A 22192-nucleotide genomic window follows, 5' to 3' on the forward strand; every position below is an offset into this window, starting at 1 on the left:
CTTTAGTTAATTCTTTATTTTCACTTAGTTTTTAATAAATTATACAATACTATGCTATTATAATATTTGTATTATAGATTATAATATTATTGTTTATCGTTTTTATAGTATGAGTTTATCCGTACTAAATAGTCAGTAAGGATTTATTTCTATGCCATTGGCAGCTCTGAAAAAAATAGTTTAATTTATTCTTCTTCTGGGAAGTTAGTATAATCTTTCTTTGTATTATCGTCTGCCTTGTACGTCAGACGGAAGGTTATTCATGTCGTCTTAATTTATAAATTATTATTGTAGTTGTGAACTTTAGGCAATTTTGTTAGTGCATCAAACATGAAAATCTGGACTTCAGAACATACTTTCAAGTAAGAATATTATAATAGTTATCATAGTATTAGTTAAAACGAAGTGTATGTTGAGTGTTTCTAGACTCTACGATTATTATGAAATATTAGGGATTTACTCAGCATTTCCAAAAAATAAATAATACACAAATTTATTCTTCCCAAAATAAATAAATTTAGTACATATCCAGGTTTAATACTATAAATGTATGTATACCGATATAGCATAGTTTAGAATTTAAAAAAATAAGAAAATAGACTAATTTTGAACTTGTTAATTCAGAGATTTTACTTAACCCTATACAGGTACAATTAGATAATTCTGGACTCCTTAATTCAGAAATTTTAGTTTGTTCCTACACAGGTACAGTTAGATAGTTCTGGACTTGTTAACTCAAAAGCTTTTAACTTAACCCACACAGGTATCTAGAATAGGCATTAGGTAGTCAGATTATGCCTTATTTGTCGAAAAACAATTTGCAAAACAAAAAATTATCATTCATCAATGTATAAAATTGCACATACAAACTCTTAATCTCAATTGACATGTATCTGAACTCGTAGGATGCTGAATAGTTGGTACTACATGACTAAATAAATAGACTTGATATAGCTGTAAGTAACCCCTTTGGTGAAATGGAGGAAAGAATTCTCCCCATGTGTTACCAGGAGCCAAACACACACGTTGAAGCTACTTAAACAAATCTCGTCACTTGTGAGAAATAACTTACATAATATTTTCCTCATATTCATTGCCATTTTCAGTCTCAAAATATTAGTTACCTCTTGTTGTTTGTTTACGTTATTAAAATAACTAATAAGCTGAAATCATATGATAGCTAATTTGAATAAATTGTAATATCGAATTATCCTTGGGATAAAAACAATCGAACAATTTGATAATAGCAATTGAATGAGTGTAGGCCGCTTATTAAAGTCTACCCTAATAATTATACAAAACTGTTATTTTAGTACAGTGATAATATGTATAGTTTGGTTCTGGATGCATTAACAACATTAAATAAATATCACTCTGAAATTCACTGTTGTTTATGACAGTTTACATTTTCAGGAACAGTATAAATTTGTTTTGAGATTGAGGGCTGTAGTTCCTTATCGAACTAGCAAAATAAAATTATTAATACAAAACATAATAACCGATTTTATTTTATTATATAAAATCAGATGTTCTTAATTTCATATGTTTTTACATTCTACTAATTTGTCAAATACAATTAAGTTATTGGAAATTGCTGTTGAAAATAATAACTTATTTTATTAACATTATATTTTTTAACACCTTTACTTAATAATATGAAGAAAACAACAACAAAACCAACCAATGATATTATTTAATTTAGCTGAGTGGCTAGTCAAATACTATGATGGAAGTAAATTTATCTGGTAAGGATTCCTTTTTTCTCTCCTACAAAAGTAATATGAATAGCTGTTTAATTAAAAAAACAACAAGAATTTAAATGTTTTTAGTTCGTATGGATGTTTTGTTTATAGTGACACCTAATTTTACTTCTCTTGATGTTGTTATTGAATAGTTGTTGAAAAACAGAGGCTGCAGGGTGAGACTTTAATAAGTGGCCTACATACACTCGTTATTTGATTGCCATTATTGAACAATTTAATATATTATCCAACTACCATTTGTAAAATTCATACACAATAAGAGTTATAATAAAATACCATAACAAGAAGAATCTCATACATTATAATTGAAAAAACGTAAATTTAATAATAACACTACAGAACAACAAAACCAACTATGGTCTAGACTTAGATATCAAAGAAACCTTACAATATTTATAAATTGCCCAGATTGATATCAATGAGTATCCGCTTTTGTGAAATGGAGGAAAGAATTCTCCCCTTGGGTTACAAGGAGCCAAACTCACACGTTGAAGCCACTTAAACGAATCTCGTCACTTATTAGAAATATCTCACATATTTTCTTCATATTTATCGCCATTTTTAAAGTCTCAAATATTAGTTACTTCTTGCTGTTTATTGTTTACATTAAAATTACTATAACTAATAAGTTTAAATCATATGCTAAGTGTTGTATTATTTGCTGATGACACCTATCTTTCCAAGTGGTAAAACACCAGTGGAGGTGCTTAAAGGAGTCAATGACATCTTTGCAAGAACTGGTGAGTGGTTGTCGGCAAATGGACTAAAACTTAACTCAGATAAGGCTCAGGACATCACCTGTACTCTCAGTCACACCATCTGCACTCTCAGTCACACCATCACTCCAGGAGCAGAAACAATGAAGCTATTAGATGTCACAATTAACACTAAGCTGCTTTGGAATCAGCACATTGATGCCGTTTGTCTGAAACTGGTCCATGTAACATATTTATTATGAAAACACAAATTTCTGATTACTGAAAGTCATCTTCCTAAATAGTATGTCTATTCCATTGTTAGCTTGGTTATGACCTCTTATGTATGTCAGTATATGGGAGCATAAAATTAATCAGATTACAACAGAAAATTAGATTTGCGCAGAGACCTATTCAGTTGCAATGACTGGGATTTATAGAACAACATCCACGTTAGCAATATGTACTCTGACAAGTAATTCTCAACTGGAACTTAAAGTAAATGAAAGAATTAACTAGTGGAAAATATAAAAAGGAGAAAGTTTAGGATCAAAGCAGGAGGTGAGAAGAGGGGTTATGGGAAAATAGCAACAGGAATGGGTACTGGTAGAGGTTGGAAGGTGTACATAAAGGTTTGTTTATAAAGTTGAAGACAGACGAGTCGTAATCATGTAAAACTGATCATTATCTTACACAGCTATTTAATGGTCATGGAGCATTTGGGTTTTATTTGCTAAGGTTTGGAAATAAAAATATGAGCGCCTGTCTTGAGTGTTGCTTGGAAGATGAACCACTACATGGAATTCATTCATGCAAAGCATATGAACAAGAGATGTCTGCTCCATGAGATGGTGGTTGGGAAGAGTATAAAACTGCCCTGTAATTTTATGAGTTTTTTTGATGGACCTTAACATCTATGAACAGTTGAAGATGTTTTTTTTGAATAGTTATCTGGAAGACATAGAGGAAGGTTAACAGAAAGACTACAGAAGAAGAATTGATTAAAGTTATTATATAGCAACTTGTAATAATTGAAGTGTTAAAATGCACTGTATGAAAACGCATTATAATAGTGGAAGCAGTATGTTAATGCAGTACAACCTTTGATATCTGGAGATCCGACTGGGAAACAATCTGGGTATCAGCGAGTAAATTTAAAACAATACATTTATTAAATGGTTAACCCTTTGAGTGCTGCGACATCAGCATATCAGTGACATCAGCCGCCACAGCGGTTTGTGGCGGCACTGAGACGTTTGTACCATGAACGGTTAGTCGGGGCGGGTCCGTCCTAGGGGTCTGTGGGTGTGGTGCTGGCATTGTGTGTGAGGAGTGTGAGTGAGTCAAAACTGCATATATATTATTTATTTCAAAAATATTCTTATTATATATTTATAAATTATTGTTATTAGGTATTAATTATAGTTTTTGGTTCTTATTAAAAATGGAAGTTGTAATATTATTTTGTGTTATGATTGTATAATTATATTTTTATTTATTTTTATTTAGAAGTATCATATTTATAATTTTTTAGTGTTTAGATTAATGTTTAATTTAATGTATTTAGTAAGGTAGATTAGTTAATATTAATTTGGTTAATATTTGTTAATAATTATTGATCAGACAGGTTAAGTGTAAGAAAGGGCCATGAGGCCCTAACTTTGCCTGTTTAAATAAAGGAATTTTCATTTCATATCAAACGAAGTAGAAATCTCGTAAATTAATGGCACCGATTGGCACAATGATATGTATTTAGGCAATATTTAATAGAGTGCACAGTTGAAATATCCGAGTAACCATATAGCTAGCTGCATTCAATATGTTTTGATGTATTGATTATTGGCCATGTTTTTTGCCTTCTTCCTAGTCAGTCTTTGGAATAATATTAATTAACCATAATGTTGTTGGCCAATGAATTCATCAGATGTAGATGTGGATTACGCATTTGGCTAGTAACACTGTTTACTTCTTTTGATAATTGCGTTTTGATATGAAAACAAATAAGCAGTCTACAATTTTATTTATTAGTGTAATAATACCAATATTGATATTTGGTTGTTTCCGTAGCAATGAGCTTTTGTTTGTTTGATTTTTTACTGTATGCTGTCAAATGCATACTAATTTGATGATCTATTGTTGAGTTTATTGTATAAAATATTGTTATTCTGTGCTCTATCACAATTAATTGTATCTGTTATCTTTTATTTATAACAATAATTGAAGAAAACTGTGCAGACAATTAGAACCGTCTCTTACAGGCTTTAGATGAGAGTATTAGCTTTACATTTCTTAGTAGTAAGTCGGTGATTGCAGTAATGTGTTTTTATTCGGTAACATATAATATACAAGAATTTTATGGTCTTTATAATTTCATGGCCTTTTATGTGATATAGCTAAAATAAATCTTAAAAAATAATGCAATTGGACAATTTTTATTGGAACTTAAATGTATAAAAATGTATCAAAACATTTTGAGCTAACATTTATTAAAATATATTATATTTTATTTTTATATTCTATTGTAAAAAACAAATACAAAAATATGAAAATCTGTAAAGTGGTTATTGAACAACAATTATTTTCTAAAAAGCTTGCAAATATACAAAAATCAGGATGGAAATTTAAGGGGATAACATAGCAAAATAGCTTTGGCACTCAAATGATTAATGATAATGCATGACAGCGTCATATATCATGTTGCTTCTATTTCAAGCACAAAATAGGCTGGAAGGATCAACAGGATAGCTGCTGATGATATTTAATTATGAACTGCGTATGTAATTTAATAGACAATTTACGTTCAAGGTCAGTAACCTCTCACACTCCTCTACTGCCTACAACTGCACATATATTTCTAGTTCTTACACAATATTTTATGATGCTAAAAGCATTGTTTGGCACTGTCAAATCAAAATGTTTCTATTACTTAATTAACATTTGAGTATGAGTGTTTCTGGAGAAATTCTGTCTGGATATGGTAAATGTAGAATATCAGAGGGTCGGATAATAAGGGGGTTTTAACTGTATTTTCATTGGAATATGTGGTTTGCTTGGCTTAATAAATGTAGGTAGTATGTTATATCCAACTGATGCCCTAACCAAATAATGGATCATATTCAGTGGGGATCAATTTTGAGTTTTAATGTTAGCTATACTAATCATTTTTATTCACAGTACCTCAACTCTGCACTAGGCTATGGAATAGTTTCCAAACTTGACATCTCATAGGATTAAGACAAATACACTTTTTTATAATTTTTTCACCACTATTATGAACCAAAATAAACTATATATGGATACACCCTTGTAGAGATTGTCAGTTATTCTCCAAAATATAATATCTCATTAATGTAATGTGCCTTAATAGAACCAATGTACAGTAGAGTCCCGTTAATCCGACCTAATTGGGACCGAGCCCTATTCGGATTATGTGATTGTTCGGATTAGCCAGAATTACAGAAAAATACGGTTTTAAACTTGAGATGGGTCTATTTTGTTATAGAATTATCAACATTGTTTATTAAAACATGTTTTCTGACTGTTGCATTGTATTTCTTGACAAATAAAAGTGTTTGCGAATACTAAGCACATTTACCGTATTTAGTGTGAGAGTTCTATTGTTAAACAATGTGAGCGTACTGGATATTGTACGGGTCTACGCGTTCAATAGTTGTACGAAACTACGCGTCATCCAATAGACTCTCTTCAATGCGACAGAAGACAATAACTGAATTTATGTCTTTTAACAATTAATATTGTACTCAATAATAATATCAGTATTGTACGTCCAATTTTCGTTTGATTTCACTTCTTAATACAGTAATTTAACTCATACTTAACCTATAAGTTTCAATTTGATACTGTATTTAACTTCATTATTTATGTACTGTACCGTACACAATTTGTCTTAATAAAATACTGTACAGTATGTCTATTTAATTAAAGTTTTCTTTGTTTATGTACGAAATGATGCACCCATTTTCATTTTTTATGTAATTAGTTCCTATAACTGTTCATTATCGTTATAAATAATTCCTCCTGGACCTGTTCGGATTAACCGACGTTCGGATTACACGTGTTCGGATTAGCGGGACTCCACTATAATATGTTTCTACCTAGGTTGCCCCTTCTTCTTGACATCATTAGATCTAAAAGTTGAATTCTAGAGGGTTTAACTTAAATTTGTATTTACAATATAGATTTATGTTATGTATAGGTTACAATACTTGTTAAATTAAATGTATTGGTTCAAGTAAAGGGCATTTTCATTTATTCTAATATTTTATTATTTAATAAAATATAATAACAGTTTCTTTAAAGTTTGTTATTAACAATGGAAGGTTTAAGAGAATAATAGGACATTCTATCATCCTTTACAATGTCAATAGCAAAAATTTTGTTATTTACAACATATTAAATGTCATAAATTTTTATAATTTATCACTTTTTGACTAAACACATCATATATTTTATTCTTGTTTTATTTATTATATTTATTGTTGATGTTTATTTAAAGCACATCAATTTATTTAAGTATTATAAGTTAAAGAAAAATTATCTTTCATGAAATCATGATGTACTATGATGCTAGAGAATAAAAAGTCATTTGAAATGAATCATTTGAATGTTATTTTTATTAAATTTTTGTAGTTTAAAGGATCCCAGTGTTGATAGAATATGTTGTCACAGCCACCCCTGGGAGACGGTTGCGCAAGCAGCTTGGCGCAAGTACCCAAATCCCATGAACCCGGCCGTGTTGGGGACTGATGTAGTGGACCGACATGTGGCCAACGGGGTCCTATACACTCACAGACTCGTAAGCTCCAAGTGGGGTATTCCAGGCTGGGCTCAGAGAGTAAGTTGAAAGTACTTTGATTTTTATTATTATTATTACCTTATTATACATTATTGTTGGCATAGAATTGTTGTTATTATATGGTTACTTTGTCACTACAATATACATTTCTTTCATTACTTTTTTGTTGTAATAAAATACAATAATAGCATTCCTTTAAAAAAATGTCCTACAAGTGTAATACATTTTTTTAGATAATAATTTGAGGAAAGGTTCAGAATTTTAAATACATTTAGTTTCAACAAGGATTGGGTAAATTATGTATGATAAGTTTCAAATATAAAATAAGGTTTTAGTTTTTGCAATGAAATTGTTTTTAAAATGTAAAAAGAAGAACAAATTGAGAACCTTTTTATCCTCCTTTTTATACACCAGTCATACTCATTACTACACAATAATTTTTTAACCCCAAAATCAGTAGAGCTATTCCTTGGACCTACAGGAATTTATGAACCAAGTTTCTAGAACTTTTATATTAAAAAGAGTTATCGCACAGACAGACCGACAGATAGGTGGACTTGCCTTTGCTTCAAAATCAACTTCAACTGACTATTGTTTCTTTTTGGTCCCAGAGGAACTCACGTACCAAGTTTCAAGTCGGACCAGTTAAGTCTCTAGCAGTAATCATGTGACAAAGCCTCATTGATTATAATTGTTTGATATCTCTGTTTGATTCTCTACTAAAATAATGAAAACAAGATTTTAAAATGTGATAGCTTGTATAGATGTATAAACATAATTTACATTGTTAATAATTACATGCCTTCTACATAATTTTGTTTATGTCACTTAAAATTTGGTTATCAATTATGGATAAATAATTGTTCTAAATCTTTTGTAGGCATTCTGCCTATTGACTTTTCTAAAGATTGAGTAATATTAAGTAATTATTGAGTTATTCTAAACGTAATATTTTTAACTGACACTTAAACTTCAACTGACACTTCTTATTCACACAAATATATACAGGGTTCGGCAAAAAACCCCGGTGAGCATCGAGCATTTGTTGTCGAGAAGTTTATTAAAAATGGCTGTTCTGTGATTTCTACTCATCGAGCGTTTCAGATTCGATTCGAACTTGGCCGACATGATAGTGTTCCTGATGCGAAAACGATTAGACTGTGGGTGTCAAACTTTAGAAAAACAGGGCCAGCACTAAAAAGAAAAACCAACTGGCCGACCTCATACTGCAATAACACCGGAGAATGTGGCGCGAGTGAGAACATCAATCCAACAGTCTCCAAAGCGTTCGGCGGTTATTATAGAAAGGAGTGTAAGGAGAATTCTGCATAAGGAACTTCCTCTGCATCCCTACAAAATAATGGTTGCCCAAAAGTTGTCTGAAGAAGATTATGAAACTCGCAGGGCTGCATGTGATGACATTTTGCAAAACATTCCCCCAGATGCTGTCTTCATTTCTTCTGATGAAGCCCACTTCCTCTTGTGTGGAACTGTTAACAAACAGAATTTCCGCTACTGGGCTGCAGAAAATCCTAAGGAACTCCACCAACAACCACTACACAGCCCAAAAGTCACAGTTTGGTGCGCCGTTGTGAAATTTGGTGTGTGGGGACTGTACTTTTTTGAAGAAGATGGACAAACAGTAACGGTGAATGCCAATCGCTATCGTCACATGATAGAGACATTTTTCCGACCCAAGATTAACCAGTTTGTTTTAGACCATGAGGAAGAAGAAGTTTGGTTCCAACAGGATGGAGCCACAGATCACACTGCTTGGCGGTCCATGGAAATGTTAAGAGAGTTGTTCCCTGGACATCTTGTTTCTTTAAGAGGAGACATTTCCTTGCCCCCAAGGTCACCCGACTTATCACCTTGTGATTTCTTTCTGTGGGGCTACTTAAAGGCTGAAGTGTACAAACATCGTCCCAGAACTCTGCAAGAACTAAAAGATGCCATTAGGCAGGAAGTGGCAGCCATTCCAAGGGAAGTTACACGAAGAACTATGGAAAACTTCAGGGAAAGACTTTGTGAATGTCTTAACAATGGGGGACATCATTTATCGGACATAATTTTCAAAACCAAGTAAAGTGTACTAAGTGATGTAAAATGGCATCATATAGGCTATTCACAAATATAAGTAATTGTTCTGTATGTTTCTTATTCTTTTTGTAAATGCCTATTGAAATCAGGGAGGTTTTTTTGCCGGACCCTGTACATGATGAGGTAGACCACCCATCCGAGATGAACGGTTGAACCGAGAAACCTACCTTCTTCGTTTTAATGAAACCCCCGTATTTCGATCCCAAAGATTTCAGGAAAATAATTTTTAACACCCAAAAATATCTTAAAATGGAACTTAAGGGAGGGAAATAATATTTGAAAGATTTTTGAAACGTAAAAGTAGGTTGAGCTTTAACTCACTGTAAGTTCTCTCTATTCACTGATCAATTTGAAACAAAATTATTTCAGCTCTTGTATACAGTGGTCCAAAAAGGCAAAGTTTTACGGTTTCATAGTATTTTTACTGTTACTTCATTTAAAGAGCAAATCCAGATTTTTATCCAAGGTTATACTTTTTTATCCAAAGAAGCACTTTTTCTAAAAATATGTTACAATTGTCACTTTTACTTACAATATGTCACTTTTCAGCACATATTTATATATATATATATATATATATATATATATGTACCATTAAAATTATAGTATACGTTATAATCCTGTTTTGGAGGATACCTCAGAACCATCCTAGAAGAATCCAGTTCGTATACATTCTGACTATTGACTTCACTAGAGATTAATTTTGGCGTTTTATGCATAAATTTAGTTAATTTATATGAGATTTCTACACAGCCCATAAAGTATGAGATAATGTAAAAAGTATTTTATATATATATTCTTAAATAGTAAGTATTCTGAAATTTCGAAATGTTCTGTAATGGAGTATGCAATGATTTAAAAATCTTACATAACTGTGGTTTTGTTTTACAACTGATATTAGGCTTTTAGAAAATAACTTTTGTAAATAGTGCATGTAACATTTATTGAAAAACTACCTAATTTTGTGTCTGAATCATTATTGAACATTGAAAATATTGGCTGAGGTTACCCTGTAAATAACTGGGTGAATTCTTGAGCAGTATTGTAAATATTCTTTTATATTATGTCCACCCAAAACCATACAATTATTAATTTTGAATGATTCAGAATACTGTAATGATTTATTGTATGTACATAGGCATTGAAAATAGTATAAGAGTACTTTTCTGAATTTTGTTTATTAAAATATGAAAAATTATGTGTTATTAAGATATCATTTAACATGTTTTTGAAGCATGTTCCATTTACACCAAAAGACAAAACATTCTATAGACTTTTTAAAAGCAAACAATTTAAGCCTTGTGTTTATTTTTGATAAAATTATAAATATTATCTAATACTATAAAAGCATAAAATTTTACTTCTTAGGCATATGCGGCTGGTCTCATGACAAACATCTAATTTTTCCGGTTTACACCACATCGAAACATTGCTTATACAATTACATTCTTGAAATATTTCGGCCTCAGTAATGGAGAGCCATTTTCAGTCAAAAAGAAGTTAAACCAAAACTTAAATGTTAGTCAAAACATAAAGTGTTACACAATCGATTTATAATCAGAAAAAGCATTTGTTGATTTAGTCTAATTTAAGAGTTTCATAATTAATTATGACTTCCTGTTGTAGAAGTAACCACATTTTTGTAAGGTATTGTAATAGAATTAATTATTTATGTAACTAATTTTATGTTGTTATTTTGTTTGCCAGAGTTTGGTGAGTGAACAAGAACTGTCACTAAAAGCATAAATAGGTTTTTGAAATTCCACCAAATTTTAAATGGGTTAAAGAAACAAATACTCATTAGTTAAAATTGTTAAATCTCGTTAAATAATTTCTGCTGGTAGGACCCACCAGTAATAGGAATATCATCATATTGCATTGAACTGAAATGCACTGTCTGTTATTTTATTGGCCTCCTTGAAACGTTTTCTATAAATTTGGAAGTTTTCTGAGACTCACGGCTAGTCAAGATTTATTGACTGTATAGTAATTAGACTGAAATTTATAATTACGAAATTATTAAAGTTTTATAATTAGTTAGTGGCATTAGAACAACACTTGTTTGTGTAAATGTTAAGTTTAGCTCCAGTTCATTTTCCTCTTAGTGCAGTGCCTGAAATCTAATGTTGTCAAAGACTTAACTCCTGGAATCTGGAGTCTCTGGAGATCCAATAAAAGTCAGTGATAAAAAAACTCAAAACAATCTCTTTGTATCGTTTCTACATCAGAGACACCAAGACTACAAAATATAGTGTAATCTAGGTGAAGAGGTATTCTCATTTTCTCATCAGGTTCACGATTTTGAGCTTCTTGGTCACTATTTTTTTTTTTTTCGATCTCTTCAGCTAAATATGACTCCAATTTCCAGGAGTCAGGTCTGTGACAGCATCAAATGTCAGGTGCTGCACTAAGAGAAAGGTGAGCTGGATTTAAACTCAACATTCACATTGAATCAACTCTTCCAACCGTAGCTTCGTTACATGTTTGTGATTTAAGTTTCAAAATTGAAATGTTTGTTCCTTTGTTTTTGTGACAATATTATTCAGTTACATAAAAAATACAGGTCCTTCTAGAAGTCTAGACCATATAAAAGTGCAATCCATATTCATTTTGTAAATAATTCACCTCTTTCACTAGAAATATTTAAAGCGTAAGTTTCTTTATATGGTGTCAGTTTCATTTTTTATATTCAAATAAGAGCTTATCATCCTTTAATCATAAATGTTATAAAAAATAGTTCTAGTATAATCATAGCAGTCAGTTAGTAACCACAGCATCATGATCTTTTAGTACGTGACATCCAGTTTTAAAAATAGCAACACAAATGTGCAATCTAATTGATATCAAAGTCTTTTTTTCCTTTTTTAATTTAGCTGAAAATTGAGTTTAAAATAATATAATTTTTTCAGTATGTATTATTTGTTTGTTATTAAGTACTAATAATAATACACAATTTTAAATTGTATTTAATTAATTATATTGGATAGAACAATAAAAAACGTATAATAAATCTGAAAGGAATCAAAGAATTGCAAAATAGAGAGAACATTGCGTTAACATTTTTTATATTGTTTCTATGTACATATACATACCATATTAAATCCCAGAAAAAATTTATTTAACTGAGTGCCTGTTGCTATGTTAATTGAAGGTACGAGTATGTGAATAAAAGTAAACCAAGGAATAAAATTGGGTCCTTTGCAAAAGTGCACATTTAGACTCAAATTAAAAAGATGTTGTTCACTGCCTTTTTAGAAAATCAGAAATTTAAAGTTTTAAAATTTAGTAGTAGTGTGGAAAGAGTGAAAGTTAAAAAAAAGTACTGTAAAGTAAAATCAAAGAGAGTTTTGTTCTAATATCACTAATTTTGAAGATTTGTCAGATTTTTGGTTTGATAATATAATGTACATTTACAGAGAATAAAATAATGTTTACGGGATCAGTATGATCAAGGATTTATGTAAAATGGATTATTATTTCAAGTTTTATGTAAACCCAAAACGATTTTTTTTTATTGGTGGAGATTTTTTTGGGTTCAATATCAGTAAAATTTTCTCATCACTCACTCCTGGTCTTCTGTAACGTGAGTAACAAGAGTGTGTGTTGTTCTTTGATTAACCATTTGGCAGCTTTAATTAATACAACTTCATTATATAGAACTGTGTATTTGTGCTTGAATTAACATATTATAGGATTAGTTCATTTTCTTAAGATTTTTAACTCATCTGTAGTAAATATCTTTAATTTTATTTAATTTTGATTTGTTTCAACTCTGAGCACCGTGGTGTTATGGAGAAACATTTGTTTGTCATTTTTAAATACCTAGATATAACAAATAAAATTCATTGATCAGAAGCTACTTTCAGCTTGAGTGTTACAAGCTTTTATTTGTTTACTTGAGCTTCTTATTATTTTTTTTAGTGATTGTGTTATTTTATTTTAAGTTACAGTATTTTGTTATAAATGTTGTTAAAAATGTTATAGTGGTCACCAAAAATGTTTCTTATATGATTTATATTTTGTAATACTGTTTACTAAACAAATAGACATATATTTTTAGAAGGCAATTTAATGGTTTTTTTAATGTAACATGCAGTATATTTGTTACCTTATGTTATTAAAATGGATATTCAAAATAAAGTTTAAAAATGGTATTAGGCCTTGTAAATGATTAATGATTTTTCTCCTAATTTCTTATGTGATTGCTGATAGGCATTTCTTTCATATTGGTTACATTCAAAAGTAACTCTCCATTTTTTGAAAAAATGATTTTTTTCTCTTATGGCACCAAAACATGTAATTTTAGTTCTTGAGGGCAGTTTCTCTCTACTTACACTAGCATATGTAATAACATGATCTGAAAAGTATTGGTATCATAAACAAATTAAATTTGTGTGCTTGCTCTGCCAACAATTTTAGCAAGTTCTCAAATCAAGTGAAGGTGGTGTGTGAAAAAGTATTGTGCTATGAAGCTCTCAATTCAATATCACTTTGTATTTATTATTCTATTAATGTCAAGTAAGCTTGATTTAGCCTCAAGGCCATTTTGTGCCCTTGTCCCTAAGAGAGGTCTGCTGGTCCACTTTGTCTCAAGGTCAATGCAGTAATGTTTGGGTAAAGGTTTATCCAACTGCAAAATTTCAACAATCTTTTTAGTTTTATTATAAGTACATATATTTTCTGTATTATTAGCTTATAATTATCGGTATTTATGTTTATTAGTTTGTTTTGTTATTCCACAAAAGAATCAACTTAGTTTTTGAAGTAGTCAGATCAAATTTTCATGATTTATTTGTTTTAGCATTAATGGTTTTAAATATAAATCTAATAATAGTAATTATTGTTTAAAGTATCATATTAGTTTGTACAACAAACAACAGCTTCAAAATAGAGCGCATTATTGTAAAGCAACAACTAGATTGGCAATGAGCATTGGTAGATCTAGGATTTCACTTTTGGGCATAAAAACAAGATCCCGTGGAGTAAAGTTACTATTGGAGGCTTCATAGGCTCTCCCCAAAAAATAGAAAATATAATTAAATTGTAAGTTGCAAGACTTTCTAGTTAAAAATTTTTTATAGTGAAGGTAAACATATTTTCTTGAATTTAAACAGTCTCATAAAATGCTAATGAACCTTAGAATAAGAATACATAGTAACATTTAATGAAATATTAGTCCTAAATTGTATTATTTAACATATTTTGCTGAGATAATTTTCCAAACAATCGTATTATAACTGATTTCAAATCTTTTTTCCAAAGATAAATAAAATAACATTTTACTCTTACTTAACATTTTTTAGACAGTTTATAAATAATAATGTTTTTATTTGGTGGATCTATGCTAGCACTTGGTCCACTTTACGGCCCGAGGTCAGATCAGTTCTGATATTTGGTCACCAAGTGATGGTGCGATATTGCCAAAGTTCAACAACACACTCTGTTCACTCTGTTGTGAAGTGTACAATTATCTAACTCAGATTAGTGCCTTGTTAAGTAACTCAAGGCCAAGACTGCATGACTCAATTTTGTTATCTTTTACACTCTCAGGTATCTGGTAGTAAAGTACTCCTTCTTACTGGCTTTAGATAATAGTGATTTATGCAAATTATAAGTAATTATAAATAGGATCCTTGCTATTTTAAATTTGTTTCTGTTATTTTAAGCGTTATTTAATTTATTTAAATTTGGAATGGCTTTTTAAAAATTTTAAATCACTTATCTATTGAATATCATTTGAGATAGAATCAATATTGTTGTTTTTAAATCTGGTGGAGTCTGGGTTAATATAAGACACATTCCACCAGTTTCAGTTCAAGGCAATACTTTTAAGTAATATAAAAAACGTGTAAATTATGGTATTTATTCTGGTGTTGTCCTTGAATTCTTAGTACAAATTTCATTGAATGTGTCAATAGTTTTTGGTGTTAACAATATCGGCAACTGTTGTTGAGTTGTAGAATTTAATTTTTTAACATATGATTTTGAATTTCTTAATATAGCAATATATAAGAGTGTTTGATTTGTATATATATATATATATATATATATATATATATATATATATATATATATATCTCATGAGTATTTTTTATCTTATTGTAATTTTTTTATTTACATCTCTCAGAAGAGAAAACTTTAGCGAACTAAGGCAAAGGCATTTAGAAAACAGAAACTCTGATAGCTACTGGAATTGTAAAATGATTTTTATAAAGTTTAGAAAAAAGAAACACTTTTATTTGAAAGTGTTTTTATGCCCCCATTAATATTGCCGTGTTCACTATTATTTAATGCTAACCTTTTTTGTTATCTATTAAAGTGAATTAAAACTAATATAACCTCAGTTTAATATTATTATTTGCGAATCAGTGATTTAATAAAAAGAGCAGTAAATAGTTCAATACAAAGTACACTAATGAGAATCATCACGCAGACACAACATTCAATAACAACGACCTTGTAGTATAGTGATAGGGACATAATACAATTTGATAAGAGAAATGTTCTCACATTTCCACTGTTGAGATTCAAGCAAAATGAAATATGTAATAGACTTTAATATATGACGTTTGGATCGCAACAAACACATTTGAGAGAAATACACACGCTGTATGTGTAAAACAGTGAAAATAATGGGTAAACAGTTGTGAAAATGTTTTTACAAATAAAATAACAATCTGGTCTTGAGAAAAATGATACAATGTAAGGCTGTCCCAGTGTGTGGTTTAAGAGTGAAAGCAGCAGGAAAGGTACATACAGGAAGTAGTCACCAAACAGGAAGGCAAGGTCAGTGGGGGGAGTCAAGGCCACTACAAGGCAGTTAATTCTATTCTCAGGTAGTTCTTGGTTCAGAGTCCTGTCATACACGAGTATTGGCAGTGCCCCATAACCCACTGCCAACATTTTTGTCTCAATTTTAGACTACACTGTCAGCAATGTCATTGAAATCAAGTTTCAGAAATGAATTTTAACATAAATGATTGTAAAATAGATGTTTTTTTTTTTTTTAAATAGTGAAAAAAGAACATAATTGTGAATTTCTGATAGATTAAACATAAAGAGCTATTTATTTTCACCTTCCAGGCACTTTAATAATACATTTTTATTCAATTTTATGCTTCTGTACTAGTTGCAATACATTTACCTAGTACCTTTTTCCTCAGTCAGGCTTCACAGATGCTTCATGCAGAATTTTAAGTTCATAACTCAATTCATTCTCAAGATATCCTGCCAAAAAAAACAGACAGACAGATAGACATACATAACAAGAATCTTGCTAGTCCCATGGCTAATAAGTAAAATATGTGAAATATGTAAAATTTCAAGTCTATAGCTTAATTTATTCGTGATGTATTTTGCAAAAAGTTAGGCTTTGATAATGCTCAGTCAAGGCCCATTGAGAACATACAACTTGATCTTTTATATGGAAAAATAAAGCTTTGTGCAAAATCCAAGTCTATAACTCAATTTGTTCTTGAGATATCATGCTCAGTGATGGTCCCTTCTATCTTTGCTCAGCCGAATCACATGGATGAACAGCAAACACACTTGTCTGTAGCTTCATTCCTGAGATATTCTGCAAAGGACAGACAGAAGAAGAATTTTACACAATCAGTGAATTCCTGGAACATGCAAATAGCCGCAACAACTATTAAAAACTTACAAGGAACTAAAGACAATTATTTATTTCCATTACATTGTATTGATTTTCATTTATATTATTTTGTATTTTACACCTGTTCTAAACTTGATGTTTATGAATAAAGCTTTCTGTATTCTGTATAGCTCAATCCATTCTTGAAATATTCTACGGAAGGTTGGATTTTGCTCTAACATTCAGACAAATCCCACTGTGCGACATATGCCAACATCGAACTCAATATTGCCTGTATGGAAATGGTGCTTCATGCAAAGTTTAAAGTCTATACCTTAAAATAGATATTATGCGGACAGAAAAGAGATTTTTTTATCCATCCTAGGCCAGCAAATGAGGTATCATTTATGAGTATGTTGTCTAAAAATCATAAGGATGATATAGGTTATCATTGTAAGTTTGATTATACTCTAAAAGACCTGACAGTTTTTCTTATGCCAAAAAGTAGGTTTTATTAACTTTATACATATATATATATATATATATATATATAAACTAGCAGTTGCCTGCAGCTTCGTACGCAATTTCCTGTTGAAAAACAATCCACTGTATTCACGTATTCTTTTTCTAGGTGTTGATAAGTTATTTAGTACAATTAATTTATATGGATTAATCTCAATAAACTAATTAGGTTAAGTATCAAATTCACAATTAATTTTCTGTCTAAGATATTTCCAGTATTATTGTGGAGTTTGCCTTGTACTCCGATCAAGAAAATGTATCAGCGAAAACCAATTTCGATCATAAAGCGTCTTCTTTCGGCTCTTTTCATTTACCTTTGATCTAACAAAATTCTTTTACCTTATGTGCAAATATTCACAGCTTTGTACAATGAGGTGGTTTTTATAATAGCGTTTAATAGTATTTTCATTGAATTAGATAGTTTGTTGATCATTAGTGCAATCTAAATTTTAAATTATGCAATCTGCGTTACACTACTCATTACTTTACAATAATAATTTTCTAAATTTTAAGTGTAAGCAAATGTTTCTGCCTCTTTGATGAACTTCAGCTGAAAGAATTAACAGCTGTTTAGTATTAGTTCAAGTTGTATTACGTGTCGTAGCGTAGTCTGCTGGATCGAAGGTAAAACATTCCAAAATCAACGAAAATTTATAAATAAACAATTTAAATTATACACAGTTGTAAATCTAAATCATTCTTGAATCCCCTTCAACACACACAAAAAATGTTGTCAAAATCGAAACAATTTAAATTATACACAGTTGTAAATCTAAATCATTCTTGAATCCCCTTCAACACACACAAAAAATGTTGTCAAAATCGATCCAGTCGTTTAGGAGGAGTTCAGTGACATACACATGTGCACAAGAAATATATATATATATATATATATATATATATATATATATATATATATATATGTACCTTGCATTTTTCTTACAAACTAGATCTTTTATTACTAACATTTTGTAGTAACATTATACAGGGTCATCTAAAATTCAGTGGCCATTACTGTCATTTCTAGATGGTTTTACGCATTGAAATAAAAATTTGGAAATCTTGGTAGGTTACTGAGACCTACTTTTAGTGTATCAAAAATTTTGGGGGCAGATACCAGGTTACTCACTTACAATGTTATGATTTAGTAATGTTTATTCTTGTTTTATTAAATAAACACACAAGTACAGGATTTGATTGTATTGGTTAAGTGATGTATAAATCGTTGCCATTATATATGTAATTCAAATTTGCAGATTTATTATGAAACAAACCCTGGTACAATTTATGGCATTTCTTAGAACAATGTGAGGAACAGAGGAACACTACATAACAATTTAGTATAGTGGATTTGACTTTGTGTATTGCTTAAACGTAAAGCTTAAGGACAATAAAATTCTTATTTATTTATTAATGTAATAATATAGGTTTGTTTTATATTGCTATTTTTGTATCATTGGATATTATAAACACAGGCAAAGAAAGACTGATTTGTGGTTTAATATATAACAATGATTTAGTTTGAGATTGTGTGTAGAATGGATTGCACTGTTTAAGTAAGGGATGGCTTGTTCTGAGTCCAAGTGGTTTGTGTTTGAAATGATAAGAGTGTTTATACTAGAACAAAGTGAATTGTAAAGCTTAGACACACAGAGGAAGTGGTCCAAGTTCAGTGACATGCGCAATGTTAATAGAAGTGTGAATTGGCACCATTGCCAGTTCTGACGTCCACATCCAGCTTGCCTTGGCTTCAGAGCTTAGATAACATTGGCAAACGTTGGTGAAGCCATTTAGCTGGATATTGATTTCATCATGATGTAATTTTTTAGAAGAAACCGGAGAATGTCGTTGAATCTTTAATGAGGCAGACACTTATATTTTTCTAGTACACAGTTTTTTTTATTTGTTTTCAGCCATTGTTCAAGAGTCACTGTACAGGCCTTAAATTTTGTCCTATAAAAAAATTAAATCCTTAAAAAAATTTTAAAGATACAGTTAACATATATCTGTTGTTTTTAGACTGCACTCAATATAATCTGCACATAATTGAATGTATTAGATAAATTCATTAAGGTGTTTGTATCAGTTGGATGCCTGTAAATTACAACTTAAAATGAGAAAGTTTGCTTAAAATACAAAATAAAATAATTTACATACAGTATTATATTTATGAAATTAAAATCAATATGACCATCACACTCTATAGAACTGTAAAATATAATGGAAGCAGTTGGAGTTACAAGTTTTATAGATATTAAGCAACAATCCTCAGTAACAAAAAATTCTTTTATTAATGACAAAACAAAACATCAGTTTAAAATTACTGTTACATAATGATAATTGTTATGTTTTTTTAGAAGTTATGTGTTATTTATTATCAGAATTTAATTTAGAATTACTTATCATTTTAAAAGGTTTGAAATATTTTCTTATTGTAAATAATTGTTGTGCAGATGTTTCATATTTAAGCTATAGTGATCATTAAACAAAATTCTGTTTATTTTTTACCTTAAAAACTTTTAAATGTTTCAATAAATAAATTAATACATTACCGGTACTTTATATATTTAAAAAGCACTGACTATAAGTAACTATAAGTGAAGTGATATTTACATTTTTAAAATTTTAAACAGTTTCATAGAATAATTTTAGTTTGCCACCAGTATTTTTGGTATGTAATTGTGTTTTCCGTGCAAGTTAAACAGTCTCACATGGAATTATGATCAATTACTGAATATAACACTTTAGGCCTGAAAATAGTTGATTATAAACTTTTGATAAACTTTTGTTAATTTACTTAAAATCTATTTTATAATTGAAATGTAACATTTAGTCAGACATTTGATCAGAATTGCACAGTAATATGTATCACAAAATAATGAGAACAATAATATTTACAATATGTACTGCTAACTGAATCAATAAGAACAGCTGACTTCATTGATTTCAAGTACATTACTACTAGAGCAGCCTGCGGGAAAATAGTTTGATGGTGGATGGTGCGTCTGAGTCCCCCCCTTTTGCACCCGGCTCCCTACACTGTTGCCAGTATTACATGTATGGGAAATTACTGATCTGTCTCAGTATCTGTTGCAATAAACAAACATTATCAGCTAATACCTAGACAAATATACATACATTTTATTTCATTCATCTGCTCTACAAGCAACATGTAATTCAAGCAGACAGCTTGTGATCGTAGCCAAGTTAACAGCTGTTGGTCAGCAGCGATATGGCAACACTGCCTCAAATGTCATCAGACTATTTTGGTGTGGGCTGCTCTATTGACATAAACAACAGGCTACTAATGCAGTTGGTTTTAGAATGCACACTAGCCGTATGAGAAAAATATACAGTATTAGAGATTTAGCCTTGAAAAGTGTTTTATAAATATGTATAATACAATATAAATAAACCTTTTAACACTTTTTTGTAAACTTTTATTTTTGTTACTATGTACATTTCGAAATCTGTGATTTCATCTTCAGGTACTAAGGTTAAGTTATGAAAATAAATAATTAAAACCAATTTGTCATGTGTTTTTTCACTACCTTGGTGGCTAAATTTGTTGTATTTAATTTTATGTGTGATCAATGTATATTGTTTAAAAGTCTATCGAATAATACATTTTTTGTTAGAAAATCTTTGTCATTTAATAATATATTATGATTAATTTTGGCACTTTTGTAGATTTCAAAATGTTCTAAAGTAGATAATAAGCGACTTTTTTTGCTTGTGTGTAAAATTTCAAGATTGTTTTCGATGTTAGTGTATGTATAGCCGGTGTTTTTTAAATGGTCTGCATATTTTGAATTTGACGATGTTTTCAATGCTTTTATGTGTTCAAATCTAATTTTGAAGGATCGGCCGGTTTGTCCAATATAGTGGGATCCTAACCGGCCGATCCTTCAAAATTAGATTTAATGAAAATATGCAGACCATTTAAAAAACACCGGCCATACATACACTAACATCGAAAACAATCTTGAAATTTTACACACAAGCAAGAAAAGTCGCTTATTATCTACTTTAGAACATTTTGAAATCTACAAAAGTGCCAAAATTAATCATAATATATTATTAAATGACAAAGATTTTCTAACAAAAAATGTATTATTCGATAGACTTTTAAACAATATACATTGATCACACATAAAATTAAATACAACAAATTTAGCCACCAAGGTAGTGAAAAAACACATGACAAATTGGTTTTAATTATTATTTTCATAACTTAACCTTAGTACCTGAAGATGAAATCACAGATTTCGAAATGTACATTGTAACAAAAATAAAAGTTTACAAAAAAGTGTTAAAAGGTTTATTTATATTGTATTATACATAAATATACAGTAGTTTTTTTACCTAGACTGGTAAAATTCCACTTTCTGTACTAACTACTACTGTTCTTATTTTGAGTACAGTGTGATGAAAAAATATTTCCCATTCTTAGCTATTAATGTAGAGGTTGTACTATTGAAGGATTTATAAATTCTAAATATTAACTGATAATTCTCAAAAAATAATATATTGAATGCATATTAGTATATTGCAGATATATTGCTTACAAGAGTGGCAATAATTATTATTGTGCAGTGGTCTTGCATTCACTACACTTTATTCTATCCCATCGCTATGATTGTTCTTTCTCTTGTGACTTCCTAGGAAGAATAAAAAAATGGCCATTACAATAATGGGTATA

The 22192-nt window shown here is 30.0% G+C and overlaps 1 protein-coding gene across 2 annotated transcripts in view; it reads left to right on the forward strand.

The window, feature by feature from the left end:
* The first annotated feature begins 214 nt into the window (after positions 1–214).
* The window catches only part of LOC124364983 (protein slowmo), a 32222-nt gene continuing 10244 nt past the window's right edge, over positions 215–22192 (forward strand). The window contains exons 1-3 of one of the 2 annotated variants that reach the window (XM_046820846.1): positions 215–362; positions 7148–7313; positions 11082–11087. In XM_046820846.1, coding sequence (XP_046676802.1) covers positions 331–362; positions 7148–7313; positions 11082–11087 — 204 coding nt within the window. In that variant the 5' untranslated portion in view covers positions 215–330. The remainder of the gene's footprint in view (positions 363–7147; positions 7314–11081; positions 11088–22192) is intronic. The other variant, XM_046820847.1, reaches the window with a different exon arrangement.

This window comes from Homalodisca vitripennis, chromosome 6 (assembly GCF_021130785.1).
Source record: "Homalodisca vitripennis isolate AUS2020 chromosome 6, UT_GWSS_2.1, whole genome shotgun sequence".
NCBI lineage: Eukaryota > Metazoa > Arthropoda > Insecta > Hemiptera > Cicadellidae > Homalodisca > Homalodisca vitripennis.